We start from the raw sequence: 27,963 nt of genomic DNA, 5'->3' as shown, positions 1-27,963 counted from the left end.
TATCTATGCTTACCCCGAGTGCCTGTTATCAGCTGCCACATCATAAAACTAGATGACAAAAAGCATCAGAAAAAATCCACTCTCACTAGCTAATGCTGCATGGAAAACTTTGAGAAACTTTCTATTAAGGAATAGTTCTTTTCCCTTCCTACTATTTATTTCAATCACCTTCCCATATTCTCAAGATCCCTCTTTATATACGGTCTGTTTTTCTAGTCCTGTCTTTTTACTTCTTATTGAACCTTCTCTCTCCTCACACATTTTACTTGGTGCACAGGAAATTCCACAGAGCACCAGTGACCTCACAAAGTGAAAACTCACTAATAAATGGAGACTCACTGGATCTTTTAGAGATATGATTTAGCACTCTGAGGGTAAAAGTAAAAGCCAAGAAGTGTATTTTATTAAAAAAATATATCATGTGGAAGATTAGGATCCTTACAGTAGAGTGGGATGCAGAACTGACCAATAAGCTCAGAATGGTAAAACACTGCCTTTTAATTAAAAAAAAATAAAAAAAAAATAAAAATCAGAACTGATTCTCTCTGTTGACTCCAGGTGGTTCTTTTAGCTCTGTTAAATTGACACCACTTCGAACCTACATTTTGAAGGTAGTATCCTTGCTATTGTCAAAAGATGTATTGGGGTTCATATACGACAAAGTCTGTTAGAAATGTTTTATATTCTATGGTAACAAATAACACTGCATTGCACATTGTGTTTAGCAGATTAGATGCAAAGTATCGTAATATTAAAACTAAGGTTTGGATTTCAAAGGACATTAAAGGATCTAGATTCTCTGCTTTCGTTAAACTTCAGTGACAGATCTGTAACTTTCTTAAAATACTTTACAAATCTAAAGCATTACTGCTTATCAAGTACAAGTTCTGAAAACACACTACTGAAAAAGTGTTTCAGAGACCTCTTTCGATACTAGCATAGATGAGCAATTACATCTTCAATGGAGTTGCGTGTGCAGAGAAGGGAACCACTTCTAAAAGTCAGGCACAGAATGTTTTAAAGTGTCATTTCCTCTGGCAATGAGCTATTATTTTTCCCGCTGAGCAAACAGGGAAGCAGATTCACTTGTGAAAGATAGCTCTGACTTCTAAAGGAACTCAGAACTTTTACTACCCACCCTGATTCATGGCTTTGTGAGCTTGCTTCTATTGTACAGCACCATTTCAAGATAAGCTTGGGGTTTTTTTCATTCCACATGAACAGGTAGAAGTGACAAGCATCTGCATACATTTGTCACTGTTCCCAGTCTAAGTATAATCACTATTCCCAGTCTAAGTATAATATTTCTAGAGTTTTTTTCCCATGAGCTCTTCTGTTTATTTCAAGATCACAGAGGCCGAGTTTGTGAGAACGACTGTGTCATTGCCTCCAGAAAAAGCCTGCATGCTGGCTTTTCCTCTTTCCTTTTACTGATAAATACAATTAAAATTTTATCTTATTTACCAATACAGGACCAAAAAATATAATTGATTAAATTTAATTTTTTCACAGTAATTCAGTGCAAATAAACTGACTCTGGCAAATAAAAAGATTTGATAAACGTACTGACACAAGTCCAGAACAACCCCAAGGTATACATTCAGAAGTATTTTTTTTCAACAACTTGACTTTCTTTGTCATTAAGAATAGATTTTAATTCTGCCATGGAGGAAAAACTGCAACCTCTTCTTTTTCTCTCAGATACTTATACATGTATATACATTTCTCCTTTGTACACAAGTTCATTCAGTGCATTAGAAAATACATTATCCACTTACTCTCTCTCTGCTCCCTTTCCTTGATTATAGCATCCAGCCATTTCTGTTTGTCCTCTGCAGTCTTGGCCATACAGACAAACCATTTGTTTTTGGCTGTGTTGTGTATCTTCCAGCCATTCGTCACAGTGTAGCCGTTGCTGTGGTAATCTGCTGTAAAAACCCAAAGCACAATACACACAGTGAATAGACGGCCTGCTACTTTAATCAAATCAGCGTGGGACACCTCAATTAAAATTTTCTTCTTTGAAGAGCTTGATTTCTGGAGGTGTTCCTCATGCATCAGTTTTAGTGACTGTCCATGTAACTGGTTGTTACTTACCACTCTGCAGGTACAAATATTAATAGAAGTATCCACAGCTGGGCTGTTCAACTGACTGAATGTTTCAGTACTAAGAGTGACGCTTTGTAACTTCACCTTAGAAGAACTAAAATATTTTAAATACAATGACATCAGTAGAAAAGTCTATGATGTTTGTTCAGGTTATTTGCTCTGAACTTTCTGAGGACAAGCTAACTTCTTGCACTGTAAGGATTTTCGTCCACAGGACATGGGAACTGCATTCCCATAGTTTGTTCATGGCCACATTCCATGGTACTGATTTGATGCTAAGACTAATATTTGGTAGTATTCTAAAGGAGAAGAAGATCCAGAAGTTCTGTTGTTATAGCTGTAATGGCTTAAGATGTAAGAAAAGAAAGGATGGAAAGAAGATAAAGTATCTTTTACTAAATTAACTTGGATTAGGAGAAAAAATAGACAAGCTTCGGGGTACACAAACTCTTCAGAAGGTCATTTCAGAATGAAGGACTAGTGCCTGAAAGCATGTCCAGTCATTCAACTATTTAATTTGGTCTAATAATGAAAGCATCAGAGGTTACATATCTTACTTAAGATTTCATTAAAGGAGACGGATGAGTACTTTTGTACCAACTTCCAACACAAGATCTGGACTTGCTGCGCTGTTAAAAGACAGTATTTGACCTCTTACCTGTTCCATCTTCCACATTCTCCACCTCCATGACTTCTGTATTTATTCGGCCCCTGAAGATATACAGGGACCCATTGATTGACTTTGTCCGTTTAGATGCTTTTTTCCCAGTAACTCTGCAATTAGGATTTAGACTGTTAGCAACACATAAGCAACTAGTGTAATGTATACATGCACAAATCAATCTGAGATATGACTATTAAAAAAGGGTTCCAACATAGTGGGTTTTGGTATTTGACCATGTCTCTGATTTTAAATAATTGGAATACTCAATCAGCTCACAAAGATAAGCGTACAACAGTGTCAGTACAGTGATAAAGAGCTTATTTTACAAGATTATGTGAAGATTGGGATGCCTTCAAGATTTACATTCTTGACGACTAACTGAAATGCCAGTACAACTGAACTGCACATGGCTTTGGGATGAAAACTGCAATATCACCTGACCCAAAGTTACATTTGCCTCCTTTGTTTGTCTAAAGCTTTGATAAGTTTGTTGTATGCGTACCAAGTTTCAAATATGAAATGAAACATGTAAAGAGTCTAGTGTCACATGGTGTGTCATATGTGTGATAAATGTCATTGTATGCAGCATTTGTGAAGGTGCTGCTGTGGCTATTTTGCACCAAACTTTACATCCTTACCCATAAGCTTTACCGTGTCTCTGTTGAAGTGTCTTATAAAACAACTCAGGAAAGCACTTTTCATTGATAGTTATGTCCTGATTTTTATGTCTAGAATAGGTTTAAAACTATCCAACTGACACCTGCTGAGCTTTAATATCTAAGAACAACGCTGCTACGTGAACCAAAACACAACTGGTCAAATGATCATCATTTGAGATGGCAGGTGTCCAAATGAAGGGATCGCTGTGGCAACTTGCCAGGAACTCATAAGATTCAAGGAATATTGCAATAAAAAACAGCTGGGGAGAAAATTTCTGTCAAAGTGAAATATCCGTGATAAACTGAGGTGAGAAGAGAATCACCAAGTTTTTCTGAACAATTTTTCCCTTTACAACTAGCTTTAGTGACAAATACACCTTTAGTGATGACCGTATACTTACATCCAATCAGACTGACTGAGGGACTGAGATCTTGGAGCTATTACATCATTTCCTAAAGACAAATGTTGGAGTCAAAAGAAAAGCTGTCCTGGCAGCTTTAGGGAAACCCTTTAAATACTCATCTCATATCCCCACATGAAACATACTGTTTCTGACATCAGGATTCAATTTAAACAGCAGTCTATGATCCTGCTGAAAACACAAAACAATACGCAGCCCTGAAAATCTATGTCATCAGTTTGTCAGACTTCCCTAAGCTTCTGCAAAAGATGAGATTGCAGTCTCAGACCCAAAATCACAGACTTAATTCTGATTCTGAACACATCTTAAATTGGTCTCCTAATTTATGCTATTGTGAAAAAATATGATGCTCAAATTCAAATGTCTGCGTTGTTGACTACTTATCAAAAAATGAGGTCTGAATTCTGATTGCACTTTTCAATCAAGAAAAACGCCAGTGATTTCTACAAGATAAGCATAGCAAAAGTGAGATGAGAACCAAGTCATCAAATTTCAAATTAGGAACAGACACAGGCTGGTTTTTGGTGGTTTTGGGGTTGGTTTTTTTTCAGAATCTGTATCCCACTAACATGTCAGTTGTTTGTCAAGCAGCTGGCCAAATGATCACACCACCACAACTGGATAGACATTCAATTCCATCCTGGACTAATTATAAATAGCAGCTAGACAGGAGAAATACCCAAAACTAAAGTCACTCAGTGATCCCTAAATATATCTTTAACAGTAGGCAATTCCCAGCAGACTTAATAAAATATTCTACTTTTTAATGGAAATCAGATTCTGGACATTCCATCAGTTCAAGCTACATTATTAGACAAAGATAAACAATATTGATCCTTTGGGAAAATGAAAGTGTTACAGCAGTTTCCTCCAAAATCAAGCCAAACTACAGAGAAGCTCAGTAACGTCTCCTGTACAAAAACAGAGAGTTGCTTAAAAGACAGTAGAACATTTTGTTTTCTAAATCTTGGTATTCCGGGAAAAATGCCTGGATATCGCGGGAGGGGCTAGGCTAACCTGAACTACAAACAGGACTAGAAAACCAGTTTCTAAGTGCTCTGAAGAAGTAAAAGATTAGATATCTTTTTTTTTTTTGTTAAAGGAATAGTTTTCTGTTAGAAGACACACAAATTTCTGAACTCTGTTACATATCAAAGCTTGGATATTGACAAATCTAGTAAAGTCTCAAAATGAAATGCTTCATATTTCTTGATTCATTTCAGTACAGTCAGAATGGTTCAGTTAGATAATATTAAAAGACACATAAGACTGAATCGTGTGATTTTTTTTCCCAATTTAATTTAAATGTTTATATTACTTTCTCATAATTTCTAATGTAGATTTCACCTAATAACTTGTATTTATGCTGTACAGTTTCAGCATTATCCACACAAAAAATCTGATCATTACTGAAATTACTTTTTCCTCGCTTAATGGTTCCAAAATTTCCATTGAACAAAAAACTGGAAAATAAAGTGAAATTTTGAGATATGAGAATTTTCTGTGGAGAGAATGCTCTGGTTTTTGAGAATTTCTAACTGGGTTGGCCATTCTAATTGGCCATCACCAGTAAAGAAGTGTAACTTGAAGAAGGGGGAGGATATTGCAGGAAAGGAAGGAGGACGATCTGGAGTGTAGAGAATGCACTGTAAATTCAGAAAAGACCAAAGCATGAGAATGAGACTGGAGCTGTGAAGGTAAAAAGCTTAAGAACTGAAATACAGTGCAATTGCTGCAGAAGCAAAATGTCCTCCATGCTGCCAATGCTATTTTAATAATAAGCAGTAGGTGTTAATAATCCTTAAGTTTTATAAGGTGGAATGATGCAACAGTTGTTAGTAGGGTAAGAAAGGAAGACAAGGCACAGATCACACAAGCTGCACATGCTGAACAGCAGCTTGCTAATCTTCATCTCTTCTTCACTCCTCTGTGCCTTGGATCTATTTAATGTTTTCTTAGTCTTCCACTTTCCCCTTTCCTGGCTTTGTATCATTTTTCACGTCACCCTCTTCTGCTTGGAATAACCTCCCAATGAAAGTTGGCAAGGCCTCCTTCTTCACATCACTCCTGGAGACCCATCTGCTCTGGGAAGCTTTCCAGCTGTAAGAACTCAGTCTGTGTTTTTTCTGCACTGTATCAACTTCTGTCCTTGGATTGCGCACTTCTCAGCGTGGGGACGCCATTACTGTCTGGCATATTTATTCTACCATGTAGCGATTTCTTTCTCATATAGTCTAAATAATAGCAATAGTCAAGAGGAAAGTCACACCTGTGACTCAGCTGTACAGAGCAACAGGGAACACAGTGAGTGATCAGTAATTGATCATACTTTCTAACAACAAAACTTCTGAATGGTCCCAGTGGCAGATGTCCCTACACAGTGCAGGGGGGTTGGACGTAGATGGTCTTTAAGGTCCCTTCCAACTCTAACCATTCTATGATTCTGTGAATATAATACCATAAAGACAGAGGGACTTACCTGGATTTCCTCTTGCAATAGACCAGTAGATTATCAAATAGAAAAAACATTCTCTCCTGGATGTTTCCTGCTGAGATTTTTAACAAAGTCCCTTGGAGCAAGAGCTGTGTGCAGATATCTGTCAGATTTGATCCCTGAAACACAGAAAAGAGATATTCTTTATTTTTAATTTTTTGTGCGTGTGCGCACTGAACAATTTTTACTAAGACACTGTTATTTTATCTGCATGTCATTAAACTGTGAAATAACTGATGCACTCATAAGGAGGAAGTCCTCAATTTCTTAACATGGCTAAATGCATCATATTTTTTCTGGAATACAAATATTTTTTTGGAGTCCTCTCATACTAACATAAATCTTCCCTATTAAATTCCAGGAGACTTTTTCCTGAAAAAATCTTTTACTCTCAAAGCAGCTGTATTGCGAGTCTCCCAAGACCATTAGTCTTCCCTTCAGACCCTGAGCTATCATTGTAAATATCACAAGCGATGGCTTTAGGAATGCTTTATAACAGAATAATGTTATTTCCCTAACATCGTAGCTCTGATACTGACATATGTCACTATTAACCGTCCCTCTGCAAAATCATCTCAGTGGTGGTATGTCTCTCCAACTCTTTTGTTAGAAGTATACGCAGGTGCTCCCCTTTCTGGAGTTCTAGCAAACGCATGCAAGTTAGAAACAGCCATGCAAGTCAGCGGTTGGGTCCTGGACACTGTGCTAGCTGCTATGTGCAAGCGATTATATGCAGAAAGCAGCCATAGAGATAACTGAGCTTGGTGCTCAAGACACTAGCCTATGAGGATGCCCAGAAGCTGCAAACCACAGTAGATCACTCTAAACCATTCACTTCCCAAACTGTTACTCAGATTATTCCTAGGAAAAGCAATCATACAGGCCTTTAAATGGGACCCTTTAGCACCAAAGCAGTAGGGCCCAAATGAAAAACAACTATAGGACTGTCCCAGCTTGCTCTGAGGACAGGCAAACTCCCAAGTGTCCCCACATTCTGAACGCACACAGTTGGAAATCTGATCCTTAATTGCTCCATTGACCAAACAAGATGGTTTGGCTAAATCTTAGGCGCTAGCCTCAAATTCCTTGATCTAGCATTACTTCGAAGGTATAAGAGCATCCTATGAATAAAGGTCCCTTTTCAGAAAAACATTCTGAGGCCTTTCAAACATTTACCACCTAGTTCTGGATCACTTACTAGTTTTTGCATTTCTCTTTGAGTAGGAAGGAAGAACTACTTCCTTCCATGGTCAGCATGCAGATAAGGAAGTAAATTAGACGATATGACCCACTGCCTTGAGTCTTACTGGAAAAGAGAACTGACTTTGGATTGCAAGACATTCATTATCAACAAAATTGCTTGATTTCCAAAGGTTCATTAACCCTATATTCACAAATAATAGAAAAAATTTGTAAAATACAATTCATCTATTTAAAAAAACTGAAGACATCTCTGTGCACGGGCATGCAATCCAGCTGAATCTAGAAAGACACCCCAGAAGGATTTGTCTGAATGATTTCAGACATTGCATGAGTGATTGTCTCTTTGTTTTGTTTTGGGGTTGGGTTTTTTTTAGGAAGGTACAGTCTGCTGCCATCAAGCTATTCAGGGGAAATCACTGAATTGGAATCAGCTAAATGCAATGCAGCCACTCTAAAGGTGTGAATGAAGATTACACATTTTCTACATGGATCTGATTACACCATTTTCTAAATCAAACCTTGCCAGCTGTGCTGTCCATGTCTCGCTTTTAGTTAACAAGGAAGCAGCTACTGTTTAAAGGCTGCCAAGTATGCAACACCCATTTGTGTGTTCCATGTACATGTTTCTATATATTCTGGATAGAATGATGCAGGAACTAGCTAGATGCAACAGTTCCATCTGCTGTCCCAATATGTTTTTATTTTCTTAATCATTCTACAGGAAGAGTTAATACATGTCCAGAAATAAGCTGTTATTGTTATTTTGAAAATGACCTGTTGACCATTACTATCTCCAGAAGAAATCACTCTATCTCAGATTTGTGACCCAAAAGGCCTACTAGCACATACACAAATAGGAACAGAAACCAATTGACTTTACGACATAAAAGCACGCTCTTCACGTGGTTTGCCCAAGGACAAATCAAGGCTTCAGAACACCTCAACATCAAGTACTTAGGTTTCTGAAAGATACCCAAAGAAGCAAAAGCAATGAGCACAGTGACATCAATCTTTTATCGACACAGGAATCACTGGCAAAATTATCTGGCCTATTTATTGCAGGAAGTGAAAGCAAATGATTGCAACGGTTGCTTCTCACCCTAAAATCTAAGAATCTTTATTTTTCCATCAGACCCATCATGATGGTATCTAAACACCGTTGCTGCATTTCCTGTTTGCTGTTGACCTAGCTACTTCCCATTTATACCAATTTGAGAGGTTTTTCAATAGTAAAAAACAGAGGAAGAAGATTTATTTGATGTTTTCAGAGACAACACAGGATTTCTCACCTTTCTAAGTGGAACTAAACTGCGGGGGGTGGGGAAGAAAAAGAAAACATCATAGCTGATGAAATTGCAAATTACAGCCAATTATAAAATGATTGATCTGCCTAAGCACTAACACATATCTTATAACTCAGGTTGTTCTGTGATGGGGGTTTTGCTTCTCTATGCATTTCAGACTGGGAGAATTTGGGGATATATAACAATTGTTCAGTAAAAATAACCTACAAGGACTCATGAGGAGGGGCTCTCCCCCCAGAGAAATCAATATATAATTAATAGAAACAGCATATTAACTTGTTCTTCACTAAGCAAACAAAAACGTGGTATACAAAAGTTGGTCTTGTCATGCATCCTCTACTTTTCTTTCCCCCTTTTTTAAACTAATCTTTGTTTCCCAGAAGGATTAACCAGAATCAAATTGACCTGCCTAAGACTAATCCATAACATACATCTGCAAGGACTCTGTGCATTCGGAAAGAATGAATCTGAGCAGAGTTCATTTCGATCAACAGACCTCTGATTAAGCTGCAGGCCTTCAGCGGCTTCCCAGATTTGGCCTAGTTTAACATGTCCCCTCATTATAATCTGTCTCAGAAAGAGACTGACAGGATGATGCCAGTGTATGATAGCAAGAGCTGTATTAGAGAGGGAGACGCAGACTGATGGGTGGAGATGTGGAAGAAAAAACGCTGAACTGAGGAAAACACTCTAAAAACCTACTACTGCTCTTACTGAAGTTACAGATGACTCTCAAGGGCAAGAAGAGGAGACACTGCAGAGGCAAAATGATGTTACATTGTTCTTCATGTTGGACATACTGAGAGTGGCACTGATGGCAATAGGATGAAGATCAGAACAGGGGCGATCCATTGGGACAGTTGGAAGGAATTGAAAAGTCACAGAAACTGGTGAAACTGCTGGTTTGGTTAAACAGAAACATTAGACAAGGTGGAGCCTGTTCCAAATTATGTGAACAAATTAACACCACACTTCATGCTGGGCTGCTTGCACACTCCCCAGATTCAGGCTACATCCTTTAGAATCATAAAATACTTGGTCATAAGTCAGCTGATCTTCACTTTTTTTATGCCTTGGATTAAAACAGTTGAAAGCTGCAGGCATAACTAAACTAAAAATAGGCATAAATTTGCTTTATAGACTTGCTCCTATGGCCAGCTCTGTGGCTTATAGCACCGCATTGTTAAGCTGAAAAATTATTTAACTCAGCAATAGCAGCTTTCCATAGATAGAAGTTAGGAGCTCTTATTACGAATAAACTGTGAAACACATCTGAAAGAACTCAAAACAGTTAATTACAAACACAGCACTTTGCTCAAGAGTCATAATTTACAAGACCCCAAGCACTGTGAAGATAGAAAACTGTCAATCAGTTTCAAACTTCTTTATATGTACAGAAGAAAAAAATGCCATCATGTTGAGCATATGTAAAGCTCTGTGATGTGTTAAGCTAGTTTTTCTCCTTTTAATATGCTGAGGGTTTTCAGCCCCATAATGTTGCTGTAGATAAGTTAAACCCTAAAAAAAAAAAAAAAAAAAGCATTAAGTTTGGATACCATTTCATTTATAGCATCGTGGACACTTTAATAGTCACACTTCAGGCTCCAGAGTTCAAACCAGGCCTCTTGCCTAGAAGACCCAAAAGTTGCATTGAACCTGAAACGGTTTTAACTGCTTCTAGAAGTCTTGCTATAGAGAACATTGTATGACTTCGTTTGCTGAGCTTGCTATCCAAAAAATACACAGCTGGATATCTGGGTTGTTCTCACATCTTTAGCTGGATGCCAAGAACATCCTTCAGGGAAAAAATGAGCAAGGTTTAAAACATACACGAAAGATAAAAAACAACCCAAGAGAGAGTCATGGAGAGCACCCAAGAGTCCGAACATGAGGAAGTTTACATGACCTCTAACAAAATGTCCTCAGCTGGCAATGATCAGCCTCGACATTTTAAATGTCAGTCTCAACGCCGACGCCAATCCCTCCACGAGACCATTTAACACCACTGACTCCCTATGGTGCACATCCCAGAGGCTTCCAACTACACTGATTCAAGGGCCCCAACTAAACTCATCACAAGATAGACTGCCAACCCTTTGCACACCATCCTGACTTCCCAGTATTTCTACTGAGTAGCTCTTTTTCCAGATTTCCTCTTCTCCCAAGCTTCACATTGTAGTTTTCTCCCTCTCTTATTTTTCTCCCTTCCATAGTAACTGCTTCTACCTACACAGATCCACCTACTGATAAACACATCACTAGAAACACATCCATGAGTAACTTACCTGGAGCAAACACAAATATATCACTTGCTTTATAATCTAATGCTTGCTAATCTAAGCTTTATCTTTTATACAGGAAATCTGTATGAAGCTAAGTGAGTTAACTTTTAAAGCTCACGGAAAAACTAAAGGCTTGTGGGAGTGGAAAGAGGAACTTCTGTTATTTAGACCAGTCCTGATTTCATCTTCTAGACTTACTTGTCATTCAAATGAGATCCGCCCATTTGAAATTTCAGTCCATTCTAGCTCTAACACCTTCCTCCTTTCATAATCCGTTTGTTCTGCTACAATTTAGCATCAGCCTGCACACCCAAAATAAACACTAAATTCTAAACTCATCACAGTGATGCCACCCACACCTTCAAGAGCATTTACACATCACATAAGAAACAGAAATCCCTGTACATCGTATGAGTCACTAAACTTCAGCCCATTAATCTGTATAGCAAACTGCCTCCAAGGAGCTCGCTAGTCCTACATCATACCTCCCATCCTTCAATGTGGGACTGCAACTGCTCAAGAGCTTCCAGTTTCTCCATCTGTCTCTTGGTCTCGTTGATATTTGTGCAGACTGTCTTCATTGCCTGCAGTGCGTTCTGGACAGCTGGGTGATCAGGATGCTTCGAGGGAGTCCTCTTAGCTAATTCCTTCAAGAAAAAGAAAAGAAAACATGCAATGTAAACTTAGAAGCGGCTCACGGAAAGGTGCAAGCATTAGTGTGTAATCCCATTGCAAAATGCCAGAACCACTGCAAAATTAAAGAGAAGTTGTGGGCATGCTACTGTAGATGTTGTTCTCTGATCTTCATCTGTGCGGGGTTGCCATTTCATATGAATGTTGCTAAGTAAATGAAGCAATCGCTCATGTTAAATATGCCAAACTAAGAGAGCTCAAGCCAAATACATTTTGCTGTGTCACATATGTTTGCTTCTAGTGTGAACCAAAGCCAAAAAAATTAAAAGATTACATAAAAACCACATTGTCCACTTCAAAGACATGTGATGCATTGACCTAGCCATGGTCTAGATGGTATACCAGCCCCAGTGATGTGCATCCAGTATTTCAGCGATGCTGGATTAGGCCCCTTTGATCAGGTAAAAATTCTGCCCATAGCAGGTTCTTATCAGGAACCACCAGAACTATGGAAGCAGGGTTTTCTGTGGACTATGGCCTTACAGGAATAATGCTAGGCTGTATACACCACCCACAGTACTTACAGAAGGTGCAGATTAATCCCAACCCACATGAAGCTTTAGGACCTAGGTTGTTTAGATATATAACCAGAAGAGAAATGCAACCAAAGTGCAAATCAGATTTACCTAAGAGTGGAACTGCCCTCATGAGAAGCCTGTGTCTTTCTACTGACCGAAGAGGGATTCCAGTGAGACAACTCTCCTAATTCAGGTCCTTCAGTGTATGGGGTGTCCGTGCCCAGGTGCTGGCAAGGGGGGGCTGCAGGGGCCTCTGTGAGGAGAGGTCAGGGGCTGCTCCGTGCCGGGCAAAGCCGGCTCCACAAGGTACCCGCAGCAGGACCCCAGTGAGCCCATCAGAGAGGCTGGTGGCACCTCTGTGAAAACGCATTTAAGAAAGGGCAAAACACAGCAGGGCAGAGAGGGAAAACATGTGAGAAGCAGTCCTGTGAGCACCAAGGCCTGAGAGGAAGGCGGGACGGAGGTACTACAGGTTCCGGAGCAGAGACTTCCCTGCAGCCCCTGGAGAGACCAGGCTGGAGCGGATATTTCCTGCAGCCCATGGAAACAACCATGACGGAGCAGATACCCACACTGCAGCATGTGGAGGACCCCACGCCGCAGCAAGTGGATGTTCCCTGAAGGAACGGTTGTAGGTGCAGGGCTCATGCAGGAGCAGGTTCTCCTGACAGGAACTGCAGCCCATAGAGGACCCATGCAGTACCAGGTTTATCCTGAGGAACAGCAGCCCCAGGACAGCTCACGCTGGGGCAGAGAAAAGTGTGAGGATGAAGGAGCAGCAGAGAGGAAGCGTTACATATTGACTGCAATCCCCCATGCCCCCTGGCTCAGGGGGTTGGGGGGAAGTAGAAGAGATGAGAATTCAAGAGTGAAGTTGAGCCTGGGGAAAACAGTGGGGGCTGGGGAGAAGGTGTTTTTGTTTTTCACCATCCAAATATATTTCAATTGGCAATAAATTGAGTCAGGTCTGGTTTGCCTGTGATGGCAATTAGTAAGCAATCTCCCTGTCTTTATCTTGATCCACAAGCATTTATTCATCTTATTTTCTCCCCATCCCATCAAAAAGAGTGAGAGAGTGCCTGATTGGGCCAAGGTCAACCCACCACATGTGGATAAGCACCTACAGCTCTATGCATGATGAGTCTGTGTGCCCAGAAATCGCAGGGAAATGCACTAGCCACAGCTGTTCCATGTTTTTGTGTGTCAGGAAGGACAATAATAACATTATGAAGGAGAAAATTCATTTACAGAAGAGTAACTTGTCCAACAGCAAGTTACTTGCAGAATTAAGACTTTCTGGCATTCAGTTCAGTGTTTTAACCTCCAAGACAGGCCCATGGCAAGCGGAGAGGGCTCCCAGAAGGCAAAGTGGGAAAAAGTGCTGGAGCAGCCAAGAGAGCAGCAGGAGTTTAGCAGGGACTCTTCCCCAGATTATATTTAGGAGGCTGGGTTTTGACTGGAGAGATTAACATAGATGTGAACAGCATGTCTGCTCTGAAGGAGTTCCTAAGAGTCTCTGCTTCACTTGGTTCAGAGCACAACAGCCCAGTTAAACACTGCCCGCTTAAAATCAGCAGTAGAAAAACTTGGGACCTGACAACATTAACCAGTTTGGCAAAAGGGGTAACCACTGTCAACTCACAATTAATCATTTTTTAGACCAGTAGTATTTTATAGTCAGCCACAATTGGATAAAAATACATTAAAGAAACCTTAACTAAGGCTGATAATTTCATCTTGATACACAATATGGTGTTTAAGACCCACATTTTTAGATTGCCTGGAATATTTAACTTTCGCACTATGTTCTGGTTTGCCTCAACGTGTTATTTGCTTCTTTTAAAGTCCTGTGTCTAACTGGCAAACTGCTGCTGAATTGCATCATGCATCACTTTACATGAGACACAAGAATGAGTTTGAATAGAGACAGAGAGCCTGCACAGCTCTGTGGTCTGAACAGAGCTAAACTACTTCAATCCATAGCTCCTAGAGCTAAGGGCAAAGACAGCCTGTTGCAGTTGTTGTTCATCCAAAATAAATGAATGCGATTCCCAAATGCCTGTCATTGGCTCCAACTAGGCTTAATCTGTGGTCTGATTTGTCTTTTGCTTCTCCACATCAGCAAATGTCTCTTCGCCACACAAAATTTTGCCATATTGGCATTAATTTAAAGATCTTTGTGCCATGCTGTCTTGTTTGGCACTAACATACTTTGATTTCAGGCAAGATCCTGAGTACCAGGACTTGACTTGCCTGAGTTGGTCACAAAACCTGTTACATGAGCACTGCTCCTAAACTGACTTACGTCCACATACAACCTCTAGATCAAATTAACTGGTACTTCTAGGCTCAACTTACATGGCCTGTCAAAGAGCGGAGGGGTGTGGGCTGAAGTTCAAGTTCTGCTGAAGCTTGCAGTAACAGCTGCTAATCCAGACACTCTCAGCTGCTAAATCAAGGAACTTTCTCTGTACTTGTGTTGAATCATAGATGTGCTCTACAAAGTTCTTCAGGCAAAAGTCACCTTTAGCATGTGAATGGTTTGTGCATACCTAGCTGTACTTTTCTACTAGAAGGAGTAACTATAGAATAAATAATTAGACTGTGAGATGCTCAGATATCAGCAAAATTAGAAGGCACATTTGAAAGGAGGAAGCTAGAGTTTAAAGTAGTACAGGTTTGTTACTGCCTTTGCACAGACCCTCTCAGTGTGTCCTCTCTGCTTTCTTACTCTGTTTGGAACAAGACTTAATTCACCAGCACTAGTAAACTACCCTGAGACCCAGAAATGCAAAGTGATTTATTTATTTATTTATTTATCAACTTCTCAGTTTGCAGAACCTTTTAAAGTGAAACCTGTGTCTTGAGATTAAACTGCTTGACCGCTGGGACTCCTTTAAGTAATACAAGGGACGTGTCTCATGAGAAACAAAATGTGGCAACGGGAGGTGTTCTCATTCCCACATGGACAGATCCTGGAGACAGTAATGCCCAAATGAATGGAGGGAATGTTGGATGTTCATCCAATAAAATATAGCCATTCAGTTCTTTGCACAGATTTGGTATTTTGAGAATTTACTCATTCTCTCTTTTTACAATTTCTCTTTTCAGAAAATTATAAACGGAAATTGACAATGGCTCTTGTCAGATGGATGACAGAGGAGATGGGTAATATGCTGAGAGCTGGGAATCCCATTAAGAGAGAGAAGTTAATGAGCTTAAACTCTTGGATGATTTACAGAGTAACACATGCACAGGAAAAAGAGGCTGGCTGCTACAAATGTCAGTTGATATCACAAATGAAATTTCCTTTGGAAGTTTTTACCCCACTTTTGCTGAAGATGAGCCCAAGGAATATAAGTGTTCAAAAAGAAAAGGCAGGAGAGAAGAGCTGCACCTTAGTGACACTAACCTCTACTCCACGCTCCCAAAACAGAGTGCAGAATTTTTGCTACACAAGTCTCATTAAAAAAATCAATGAAGTTCTGCAGCTCAAGTGTCACTGATGCTGCTTTGGAAACAGATATGTATATGCCTGCACTGTGTAAACATCCCTTTCTGAAACATCACCAGGACACAGAGAAAGAACTCTTCCTTCACAGAAGCCCTCTGCTGCAATAAACACAGCTCCTTCCCAGCTGCCTGCAGTTCTGCCCAAGGAGCGGGAGAGGGGGCTGGAAAAGGCAAGGAGGGTGCTGGTGGGGCAGCCAGTTGCCTCAACAGCATATGCAGCACCGATAGTCAAGAGAACTTGTCCCACCACTGCCTGGTCTTAAGCCATGCTGCTCTGATGCTGCCATTCCCCAAAAGAGCGGAGCCTAGCACGTCTGAAATATAGTCATGGAGCTCTGGGTGCTTATTTATTTTAGTGACAGATTTATGATGTGTAAACTCTGAGAGCATTTGACAACATTTTGAACGGCAGCTAAGAGACAGACCAGATGGCAAGCCTCGGGTATGACTGTCTTGTCCTCCATAAAGCTCATATATATTGTTGTCTGGAATTACTATCTTACGTATTGCAACTAGTGCACTAATAGGGCCCAGAAATGAGGTTGCTACCACTTGCAGAAAACTATTCCTTGCAAAGAGTTTCTTAAACTAATTCATAAAACACTTGTACTTTCTAGCTAAGGACTTGTTAATCCTTCAGGCTAACCAGCAGTGGAGAACAGAAAAGCTGGTATTTTTCATAGCCTCTGTCATCTTCACCATCATCCTCTATCTTTTCTCTTTTTTTTTTTTTTTTTTTTTTTTTGGAGGGGGTGGGTGGGGAGGAGGAAAGTTGCAAAGGTGTTCTGTATCATAAGCTGGGGAAAAAAAAAAAAAATGATCTCTGTTCTTTATAGAACTAAGGCAGAAATGGGAACTGCATCCTCTGGGCACAGAATTTTCCTTTTATTTCACTCCTCTTTCATAGCTGCAAAGATCAAAGATTGAGGTTGTGCCACTCATATAACACCTACACACAGAATACAACTCATTTTACAAAGGGAGTAACAGAGCACTCCAAGACATCTACATCCAGCTGTAGCGTCCTCCTGAACACCATACAGAAAGGAAGGACAGGACATGCACATCTGATCGACTCAAAAATGATAGTTTTTGATTATGCAATGGAGTAAAGGGATTTCCAACTTAAAGCATTTCAATCTCAGATGTAGCTTTAAATAGCTTAAGGCTAAGAGTTCTAAATATGATAGAATCTAAATGCAAGAACTAAATCACATAAGACGACAGACATAACGGCTGCTCAAACATTTGCCTATTTGATAATTGCGCTTAACCCCCAAAAAACAACCAAATGAAAAAAACCACACCTATGAGGGGAGAACCCAGCAAAAAGAACATTATACAGGAAAACACAAAGAGGTGGCAGGAGGGATGATGTGCGAACAATGCAGACAAGCAGAGGAAACTAGAGGTTTTTTAAATGTAAACCCAATTTTAATATTTCCTAGAAAAAAGGATGTTATTCTGCTTAACCGACCTTGTTTTATTTTAAAAAAAAGAAGTCTCTGTCATCCTTCCCCATGTCCTCCCTTGCCACACAAAAATGATTGTTTGTGTACTTAAAAGTGACAACTGAACACATGTTTTGCAACTGAAATTTACAAGTCTCTATATTTTTAAAATTCCTTCCTCCTATCTTTATACTCTTGAGGACAGTCAGACATGACTTAACATGGATTTTGTGCAATGAATGTTAACATTGTGCATTGACTGGTGCAAATCATTGCTTGCCAGGCTGTCTCGCTTTGCACTACAAACCAGTGCATGCATAAAATAAAGTTTCAGAGATACATCCATTGGTTACTTACTGAACATCTCAGGATTACAGAGATAACAAAGACAACATATTTCTTTGCTTATCAGTTCAAAAAGTTGTGTTAATAAACAGTTCAGCTTCAAAATGTGCTCTTTTAAAAAAAAAAAACAACAAAAAAACCCCTTCCTCTGAATATAAATGTTCCCAGGAGTTTTATATTTGTGTTTTACAGTTTTTAATATTTGCTTGTATTGAAATTTATTTTCCACTTAAACTAACCAGAAAATAAATGTTACACCAGGCTATATCTGTGTACCTGCCAAGCAGGTTTTTTTTTTATTCTGTATAATTTTAAAACTTGTAATTTATGTCAATATTTCTGCAGGGCAAAGACTACACAAGCAACGATAAATCAGTAAAACTGATTATATTCAATATGCCATCAAATCTATGACATATTCTAAATTAAAATGTAACAAAAACATGTTTGCAGTTTTATAAATATTAGCAGCTATTTGTGATTATATATAAAAAGTGTGGAAGACAGAAGTATGATTTATAAATTGGCAGTGTTCCTTACAACTCTGTAGGGTATATATCAATATTGTTGTGCTACGCAGAGTTGGATTTCAACCAGGCAATGTCATGAAGTTAAGATCAGCACTGCTTTTCTTGGGGGAAAAAAAAAGGGAAGAAAAAAAAAACTGACAAAAAATAATTCCCCAAAGATTAAATATATTCAAGTATGGCCAATTAGAAGGTTCTGTTCCTTAAACAGCTCTGAGAAAAATGGAGAAAGAGAAAAGGGGAGACAGTGAGTTGACCATTCTTCATCCTGTTCTGTATCCCCGCCACTGGCTTCCCATCTTTCCCTTTCAAAGTCCAGGCAGTGCATTTATTAAGGCCTGCATGTGCCTCACCATTGGGCTTTCCCTTTAAGAGGATTCTGAATCTGGTCACTCAGCTTTTTGCATCCAGGTTTTTCTTTTCCTCCTAGGGACCAATGAGTCTTCCATCACATGAAGCAATACATAATTACTGCCCTAAATCACACATGGAGTTGCATACATTATGAGGTATTTTTAAAGGATCAGAGGTGGAATGTGCATTTCTGGCTGGAGTCTGCGCAATTCCTTAAGAGAACAGACATCATCAAACAAGAAACAACTTCTGTGACATGCACTGGGCTATCAGGACCCTGTAGGGGTGCATCTATCATGTGCTGCACATTCCTGGTGTGTTGGGAGGAAGGAGACAGAAAGGACTGCTCCTAATCCCCACCCCCAACGGTGTGATTAACTCATGATCACCACTCCCTGGGGTTTTCTTCTTGCTGACATAAATGCTCTTTACTAAGGGAAAAAGGCTATTTTTGTTCAGAGACAGGTTTACACAACAGCTGCTTCTACTCTTAAGTAGTATAGTTCACACTAATTAATACAGAGTCATGCAATTATTATCATTGAGACAGAGCTGCCTTAATCCAAAATGTTCTGCTAGAAATATTTACTCAGCAAGCTTTCCAGGGCACTGGAGTTTTAATTCACTCACACAGTCTACGTTCTCTAGGTCTGTGCATCTCTTTGCCTTTGCTTCTTTTCTTCTTACCAAATGGTAATGCTATCATGGCAAGCACAGTTTCATTTCATTTGAGCCTAGCCCAAGCCCCTTTCTCACTTTTAAGGACATTATACAATAAAGCTCATCACTAACAAATACTCAGAACTCCTACATCCCCAAATAGACTTCAAATCATTTGCTGAACTTAGACAGCAAGAAAAAGAAGTAGAAGTCACATTAGAAAGGTTTTAGACTAGGGATAAAACTGACTGACCAACAAATTCTGTACTAATTTTCTTGCGTGCTGTCTGAAGCAAACAAAAACTGTATTAGGGACAAAGGGAAAGCAACCAGAATTTAAAAACAACAAAAAAAACCCAACAAAAAACATCTGTTTACAGTCAGACACTCAAAAGCTGCAATGTTTGGCACACCAAAAAAGGTAACTACAAATAAAATTGAAATTTATCAATCACCATCATTTGAATCATTGTTCTGTCTCCATCATTTGTTGGTTCAAAAACTCAAACAGCTTCAGGAGAGGATGAGAAAACATAAGATCACCAATTACAGGATGCCATACTTTATATTGAAAATTATTGGCAATATATGCTTAAAGTGTACCTGCAGTTGGAGATATTCCAGTATATTATTCCTAATTAAGTAACACAAATTAACTCCATGCTAGATGCTATTATTCTGAAGCAGAATACTCATATATGGTATTAATAAAAAATAGTTACAGTATTTTAAATATGTGCCTTACCCTACTATTTAGGTTGGCTTTCACACACAGAGAAGTCTGAATTACTATGTTTATAGTTTCTTTATCAAACCTAACTAATTAGTTATTATAAATATTTATGCTATAACAAGGTCATATCAAAGTTATCAGAAAATCTGGATGTTCACAAACTCTTGCTAAATCCAAAGTAAAAGATGAAAGTAGGATAGCTCTGGTCTATGACTTTTCTAATCAGTTGGAATACAATAGTATCTGTTTGCCCTGGGAATTAGATAAAATAAGATCCAATCCCCATGAATACAAAACAGCTATTTCAGGAGCAATAACTGCAGTTCAGTAGCAAAGGGAGAGCAAACACTTAATTTGAGGGTTGTGTTATTTTTAAATCTACCTTTTTCTCTTGCTTGGAGAGTTGCATTTTCCTGGTCAGCACTAACAGAATTAGCCTGTATTTTCCCTTACCTGTTGTCATGTCTGAAACATTTGCGTCCACTCTAGTAATTTCATGCTAGTAATGGGATATAATTTATTTACTATGAATTCACTACCTTTGAGAATCAGCATCAACTTCACTTTCTAATGATCACAGACAACTTTCTGAGCTGAACAACCCCTAGTAATGGCATAATCTCACCGACTGAGACAGATTTGTTGCCTCACTGAAATGAAATCCCCCTCGGCTTTTTCTTTAAACTTTTATTTCCTGTCCGGGAAATTTCAAGTCATGAACAGCGTGTGGTTTACATCAGCCTATATACAAAAAGCAATCCATAGAAAAATGGAATGCAACATCATCCGACACCTCATCACAGCTCCTCCCGTTCGCTCCCTTCATGGCTATTTGTTGGACAAGTATGTGTGGGTCTGGGTGTGGGGTTCGGCTCTGCCGTGGACGAGTCCCCACCCCAGAAGGCAGGCTCAGTGCTGGTGCTGAAGGACAAATTTATCTGTATTCTACCCCACTGTGGCTTGAAGGCAAGAAACACTGTTCTGGTTGTAGCCTTGCTGGTCTTGGTTTTGGCTTTCAAAGAAGGGAGGTTTGTGCCAGCAGACCTTTTGACAGACACAACTGTGCACATGTGAGAAAGTGGAAACCACCAGTTTATTTCCACAGGCCAATATTTGATCCCCAGAACACAGTGACTTCAGTTGCCATTGAACTTGAGAAGATTTTAATTATGGGTTAGAAATACTTATTTTCTTCTAGTCTTTTGTTTACCACCCCCTTGCAAAACAAATTCCTATAGAAAAGCAAGAGAAACCAGTCCATTCATAGCTCTTCCAATCCCTGATACAGAATCCCACACTTTTCAAAAGACCTGCCCTAGAATGGTACAGAGGAGTGGGAAAATTGAAGCTGAAGATCAAAATGTCATTGCATCAATGATGCTACTACCTCGTAATCAAAGCTGTACATTTCTTTTAGGTGTGTTTCTGTAGCCAGCATCCTCATGGCATTTGAGTAAAAGCCCTGAGATTTCAGGAAAATTTGTAGTATTGGCAGATTCTCCCATTCTAATATTCTGAAGAGCGTTTAAAGCAGAACAGAGATTTTAATTGCAAGTCAAGTTTCTGTCAATAGATAAAAAGTGTACAGATTATCCAAACTGATAGAAATCTACCACTCATAATAATGTTTTCCAAAAAGCTTAGAAATTAAGCAGGTCTAATTAGCAATGAGTGATTCAGCAACCAAGTCACACTAAAAAGAGAATAAGAAGAGGCACTCAGGTGCAGAAGAAACGTAGAGAGTTCTCCAAGACAGCCATGTGCATGACTTACAGCTGAGATCCCCAAACTGTGCTTGAGAGATGACTGGTGGTCCACATATTGAGTCATCAGATCTGATACATGAAATCATATTAACTTCGGAGTGACTGCAAGCTTCTGGTTTGCTCTTTGTCTTTGATAAGAAATACAGAGTGCTAACAGTGACCTTTTGGTCCAAAAAGTTTCAAAAATATTGGGATAAAACTGGTTAAAGATCACTTTTAGGTAAGCATAGCAATGGTACACCAGGTATTGACCACTCTGGCTTGATTAAGATGTCTCCAGCATGGAATAAATAGATGAGGCTCTGTACCCATTAATGACTCTCTTCATACAAAAGGGTAACCATAACAGGAAGTCCGCAGGAGATTAACACTCCATTTTATAGTAACAGCACAAATGTAGTGATCAGTTCAAAAGTAAGAACTCAGCCGCTATTTCCTCTGCTTGAAGCTTCTTGGAAAATAGAAAAGGGATCTCTGTAAGGAGTCAAAACAATCTCTGATTTTCAGTCTTGAACACACAGTTAGATAACAATCACAGAACACACCGCAGAGTAGAGGAAAAAAAAAAAAAACAACAACAAAACATAAACACTATCAAAATACTTGGTTAGGAATGCATATTTTAAGGTCCCCACATCCCCTGGTCTGTTTACTGTATTGGATGCCATAGGAACTCCCTTTCTGTGCACATGGATGTTCTTCACAGCCATCATGGAGATCCACAGAATGAACAGACTGCAAATTCTCTCCACGCTAACTCCAAATAAACACAGAGGACTTAAACTGAGGCATCATTAGGTTTTCAACTATCTCTACATAACCAGTCCTCTCTGAAGATAAATAGCAGCTGGAGCTACTTATGTTCTTTCCTGATCTAGGCATCCTTGCCCTATCTTGACTATTATTAATACTGTGCAAGAAATGTCTGTAGCAGTCTCACACATTAGCTTCTCCTGCTACGTGCTGAAATTGCATGTGCTTTTGTTTATTCAAACTGTAAGTGGAGTCGTGGATAAATTGACTGGGCTGACAAACTGGCTGTATATACATAAATCCCAGTAGCTAGGTCGATAAGGAACAGTGTGTGAGTATCTGCTGTAAAATGGGTTTGTGCACAGCTGTGTAGACAATGGAATGATTCCACCTGTGGGAAAGACTTATTTTGAAAATTCGGCTCTGAAAGCTCCAATTGGATGGAAAGAAATAATTTTAACATTTATCAGATGAAACAAACAATGTTACATGGAACAACAGATCAGTATTGTGCTAATCAGCTTGTATTCATGCTGAATGTATGGGCAAAACACTGCAATAGCTTTACATGACATACAGTTGATTCACGTGGTCAGCCTGTGACCAAGAGCACCAGCTCATCACAGAATTCTTACTTTCTTCCACAACTCAGGAAGGGACCTTTCTTTCAAAATATAAGGCAATTTTTTATTAATTAATTTTCTTTTAGTAAATGTAATGTTACTCTGCTTGAGAAAGGGACTGGCATCACTGAAGATTGTTAGCCACGGAGTAGCAACAAGGCCACCGGTGATGCAAGCTCTCCCAGAAAGTGCTTTCTCCTTTTCCCTCTCCTTGTCCCCACGAGGCGTATGACCTAGCCCTGACCTGAAGGGATGAGAGGCAAGTTAGCTCTTTTTAGGTCTTTTATTTTTTAGCTCCTACAGTACGGATACTAGCAAAGGGGCCAATTAGTGCCAATTGCAATAGCCATTTCTGCAAAGACACCCCTCCATTGGGAACTTGTCTGAGAGGACCAAACAGTTTTCAAACAAGCCACCAAACAGCTGTCAGATGATACAGGATTTTGATCATTACTGACCTGAACACACTCAAACTAGAGACCTTGTGATGAAAGACGTATCCCATTCCCAGTCCCCAGAGCTATCCAGTCCCTCAGGACACTGATACAATTCTATCTGAACACAGCTTTTCAGGAAGTGGATAAAATAGCACTCACAAGCCTTAGTAAGCATCTGAAGAGAACTGAAGTCAAAAGGCATTAGTTAGTCTGTAAGACTGTCTGGTCTATCCCCACTGTTAGAAGATTTAGCAGCCTGTCAGCATCAGCCAGCTTTTTGACTGTACCCGTAAAGAGCCATTTAGACGTGTAAACCAGGAAGACAGCAGTGACAACAAAAGTCAGGGCTAAAAAAATTGCAGAATACTCCAAGAATAAAACAACCATCTAGAGAAATACTTTCTTTGGTTTACCTTAAGCAGAAGTGGATATTTGCAAATTCTCTGAATTGGAGTCAGCAGATAACCCTCTAGTGGAATGTCTGTTGTCTTTCTGCCTCCCAAAAGCATGCAACCCTATAATCAAAAAAGGAAACAAATGTTACCTCAGACACAAAGCTTTCAGATGCTTTTTGACATGACTTTTGTATTCCTATAATATGTATTATGGTCAGAAAGCATTTTGCAACACCTAAGATACAGGAAATGGGACTTTATTCACCACTGAAACAGCCATCAAGCCTGCAAAGTTCTTCGTGCATCAGCAAAAGAAAATTTGCTGTGGTTACCAGTGGCTGTGTAGAAAAGTATCTTCCCAGAGAAGTATTATACAGCTGGTAACTCAAAAAGTGTCATAAGAATACAATGACAATCAGCAAACCTAGATGCACCATTACCTAAAAGAATCCATCCTATCCCCATAATTGATATGGCCATTTGTCTTCATTCACTATGCAAAATTTGCACTGCTGGTCCAGAAAACTCTTGAAGGCTAAAATAAAGGCTACTAACTAGTAATCATGTAATTAACTCCAGTCCAATCCTTATGTCTGAAGGAAATCGAAGTGGAATTGAAATAAATGAGTCATCTGCATCACATCCACCAATTCTCTGGCAAAACATTATGTCTAAGCACAGCTGGACAAACAGCATGGATGCACTGGCTGGCTAACCAGCACATATGTAGCTCTCAACCAGTCACAGCACATGTTGCTGAAACAAAAAAAAACCAAAACAAAACAAAAAAAAGCGCGCTATGTGACATGCCAGCAAGGCTACCTTGTAGGTAGGAGGTGAAAGAGGCAATGAAATTTAAGGAAATCAGGTTTCATTTATTCTGATGTTCATTTTAAAAAAAAAAAAAAAAAAAAGGATATCAGCATTATTTTGTGAAGCTCTGATTTCCAAACAGAAAGAAGGTGAAAGGCATTTCTCTACCTACAAAAATTACTACTCTCCCAGTGTCGTTTAAACACAGTAAGGAAGGGGACAAATATTGGACCAACACAGCAAAGAAATCCAAGTTCAAATAGATTTATAGATTTTAGATTGAAGAACATAAGCAGCAACTGATGAACCCTTGCAATATTCACACGAGTTCACAGAAATTTTGAGGGGCCCTGCATTCCAGAAGAATCATTTCACAGATAAATTTGTGCACGTTACCTCAAAACATGCGATGCTTAGCTTCTCAGTAGATTATGGAAATTCATTTCTCTGGATTGACATGGAAGGGGAGTATGAGAGTTGTGCATGGCATCAGAAAAAAAACAAATCTACAGTCCTTGACCTGTTCTTATTTTGTCACAATAATGTGTAACGTCTGTGTGATTAACAAATACTGACCTACTGTAAGCTTTTTATACATTTCCCTGAGAATTCTGTTATCGGCTGATGCCAGAGGCAGGTAGTGGACTCAGAGGGACTTCGAATCTATTTCAGATAAACCAGTCTACATTCCTATGTTTAACCATGAATCTGGACAGCTTTGCTCCAAAAATCACCCCAGTTGCAAACCTGTTCTGTCAACAGTAGCTGAAGTTTAAATGTAGTTCAGCCAAGACGTGCTTGCTTTGGGGCATCGCTGATAACATTTTCCCCGGTGAAAAGTGTGCTGTGGCTCAGACACATTCTGAAATCTAGTGGGGTTTTGGCTGTAGTTCAACAATCCTCCTCTTCAAGGAATGTTCAGAGACATCATACATAAATCTCATTAGTCCTAACTGGTATTTTTACAGACAATCGTCTGTAAAATAACCCTTCCCCAGGCTATCCTAGATCTGTGGCGTTGGCTACCAGCTCACAATACTCCCTGTCCAATTTTCCAAGTCTCGAGTGATTCAGTCCTTCCCATCTCTTCTTTCAGTCCTCTCTCTAGCTCTGGGCTCAAAACTGCCCTTTAACACTTACTGATTTTTCAAACACATTCCCACATTCTATATTTCAGCAGCTGTGAGGGGGCAATCAGGCCAAATCTATCCTCACAAGCAAAGCTTTGTATTTTAATACAGCTTTCTTTGCATGGTGGCATTATAGCTTTAGGAGGCAGTGGCGAAGGGAGGCCTGGAAGAAATTACAGCAGCCACAGCAAAGTAGACACTTCAGGGTAGCTTCTCCTCCCATATTTATGGCTATTTTAAGAGTCTCTTGGCTTCAGGTGCTGCAGCAAGCCACAGCAGAGAGCGTGACATCTTTTATGTGCCTCCTGATCACTTTGCCAGCTGCTGCCAGTAACGCAGACAGGAGGCTTTTGCCAATCCAGTGGAAGTGGAGAACACTGAATGTTGGGAAGGATAGTGTTTACATGCACTTTTGTCTCTCCTCTTTGTCATTAATTTCCCTCAACAGAAGCACCCAGAGGAACTCAGGAACAAGATAAGGGTCATTTGGTGACTCAAACTAATGATTTAACAAGGTTCATTAACGTTCAGACATGACAAAGAGATTCTGACTACCCAATAGCGTGAATGCTTGTCCCTGCTGCTCCCTCCAAGGCCTGTATTTTGTGGCTAAAAGACTGCTCTGGCCCTGCCTGTGACTGACATTTATGCAGAAGTTTTCTTTTGCTGTACTATATTGGGAAAGAGCAGACCTTTGGCTGAAAGGAAAAAAGAAGAGCAGAAAAAAGAGCAGGTCCCTCGCAAAACGACAGTCTTTCTTTTACCTCATAGCATTTATGAAGAATAAAAGCTAATATGCTGAATTATTCCCTCACCTACATGCCGATCCCATTCCAAATGCCATGTATCCATGGCCAGGAAAACAAGACACCCAAAAAATCAAGCAGAACTGGGGTGAAAGCTAGGAGGAGAAACATCCAAGAAAAGAAATAAAAATAAGGAATGCTGGGCAGAAAGCAATGTTTACTGGTTGTTTCTCCTCCCAGCCCAGCCTCTATAGAGGCTTTTGAAGGCTGTATGCCACAGTGCCTCCCGACATAGATCCTAATACGTCATCGGTTGGAGGGGGAGTTGGGTCATTTTTGATACAAGCAGCAATGACGCAGTCAAAACAATTCATCCAGACTATATTTCTTGCCCACAACTGGACTCATGGGGAAAAGGGTGTCAGAGGCAGGCCACATTTTTCTGGTGGGTGTGCAGATGGTGAATTGGTCAGAGAACTGAGCAAGGAATCAGATCCACTGGGAACTAGTTGCAACCCTGTTGCTGACTTAATGTATTACTCCTTTCACAATCTTTGCTCAAATTTTCTGTTGGTTCCTTAAAAAAAAAAGTAAAAAAAAAAATAAAAGAGTCTTCCCTGTTTCCGCTGACAGAGCTGTGCTTAGTTCTGTGCCTGAACTCCTCAGTGACTTCAGTACCTATCCATTCTGAGTGCTGCATACCTGGAACGGGTAATATCTGCAAGATGTCTGGCGTTCCTGGGATACCAAAGGGTTATTATGAGTACAGTACAAAGTTAGATCATTAAGTCAAGAGTGCTAGAGAAGGTGCTTACCAGGAGGAATGTTCTCACTGCTGGGATCTTGTTCAATTCCATCAGCAGTCTGAGTGCTTTCTCGTGGTTGCTACAGTACTCCTCGTACACAAAGAATTTGTCTTTCTGCAAGGAAAAACGTAACTTATTGACTCAGACAAAACTGGAGTGACTATTTTGTCACAATCTGATACCAAATTCTTTACAAAGAGGTGTGCACTCAAAGTGGCATTAGATTGCAGTTTACCTGAAGCGCGTGATACTCCTCTAATATGAATAATGTATAGAGGCATTCCACTAATTCCTAACTTACTGTGCTGTAAATTAACATCGGCTTTCTGAGCATAGAGACTTCCAGCACTTTTCCTCTTAATGCATGACTGAAATAATATATTCTTTGCTGAAAGAATGGATTTTGCTGTCTCAGGGTATTTGCATGTGTGTCGGGATATTCCAGCAGAGTAGCCAGGAGCAGATTAAAGCCAGGAACAAGGAGGCTGACATTTCTGAGCTGTGCTGACCACTCCTGCAGGAGGAAGAAACAGAGGTGTCTGGGAAGAACCAAGGCCTGGAAG

General features: G+C 39.7%; 1 protein-coding gene across 3 annotated transcripts in view; it reads right to left on the bottom strand.

Moving 5' to 3' along the window:
• The window catches only part of PREX1 (phosphatidylinositol-3,4,5-trisphosphate dependent Rac exchange factor 1), a 163,076-nt gene that overhangs the window by 58,309 nt on the left and 76,804 nt on the right, over positions 1-27,963 (bottom strand). For 2 of the 3 annotated variants that reach the window (XM_074605020.1, XM_074605021.1), the window contains exons 4-9: positions 27,410-27,514; positions 23,924-24,025; positions 11,623-11,784; positions 6,334-6,467; positions 2,768-2,883; positions 1,779-1,928 (exon numbers count right to left, since the gene is read on the bottom strand). In XM_074605020.1, the coding sequence (XP_074461121.1) occupies positions 1,779-1,928; positions 2,768-2,883; positions 6,334-6,467; positions 11,623-11,784; positions 23,924-24,025; positions 27,410-27,514 (769 nt within the window). The remainder of the gene's footprint in view (positions 1-1,778; positions 1,929-2,767; positions 2,884-6,333; positions 6,468-11,622; positions 11,785-23,923; positions 24,026-27,409; positions 27,515-27,963) is intronic. The other variant, XM_074605022.1, reaches the window with a different exon arrangement.

Source organism: Larus michahellis, chromosome 12 (genome assembly GCF_964199755.1).
Source record: "Larus michahellis chromosome 12, bLarMic1.1, whole genome shotgun sequence".
NCBI classification, from domain to species: Eukaryota; Metazoa; Chordata; class Aves; order Charadriiformes; family Laridae; genus Larus; species Larus michahellis.
Note: the sequence above shows the minus strand (reverse complement) of the source record. Positions and strands in the feature narration are given on the sequence as shown.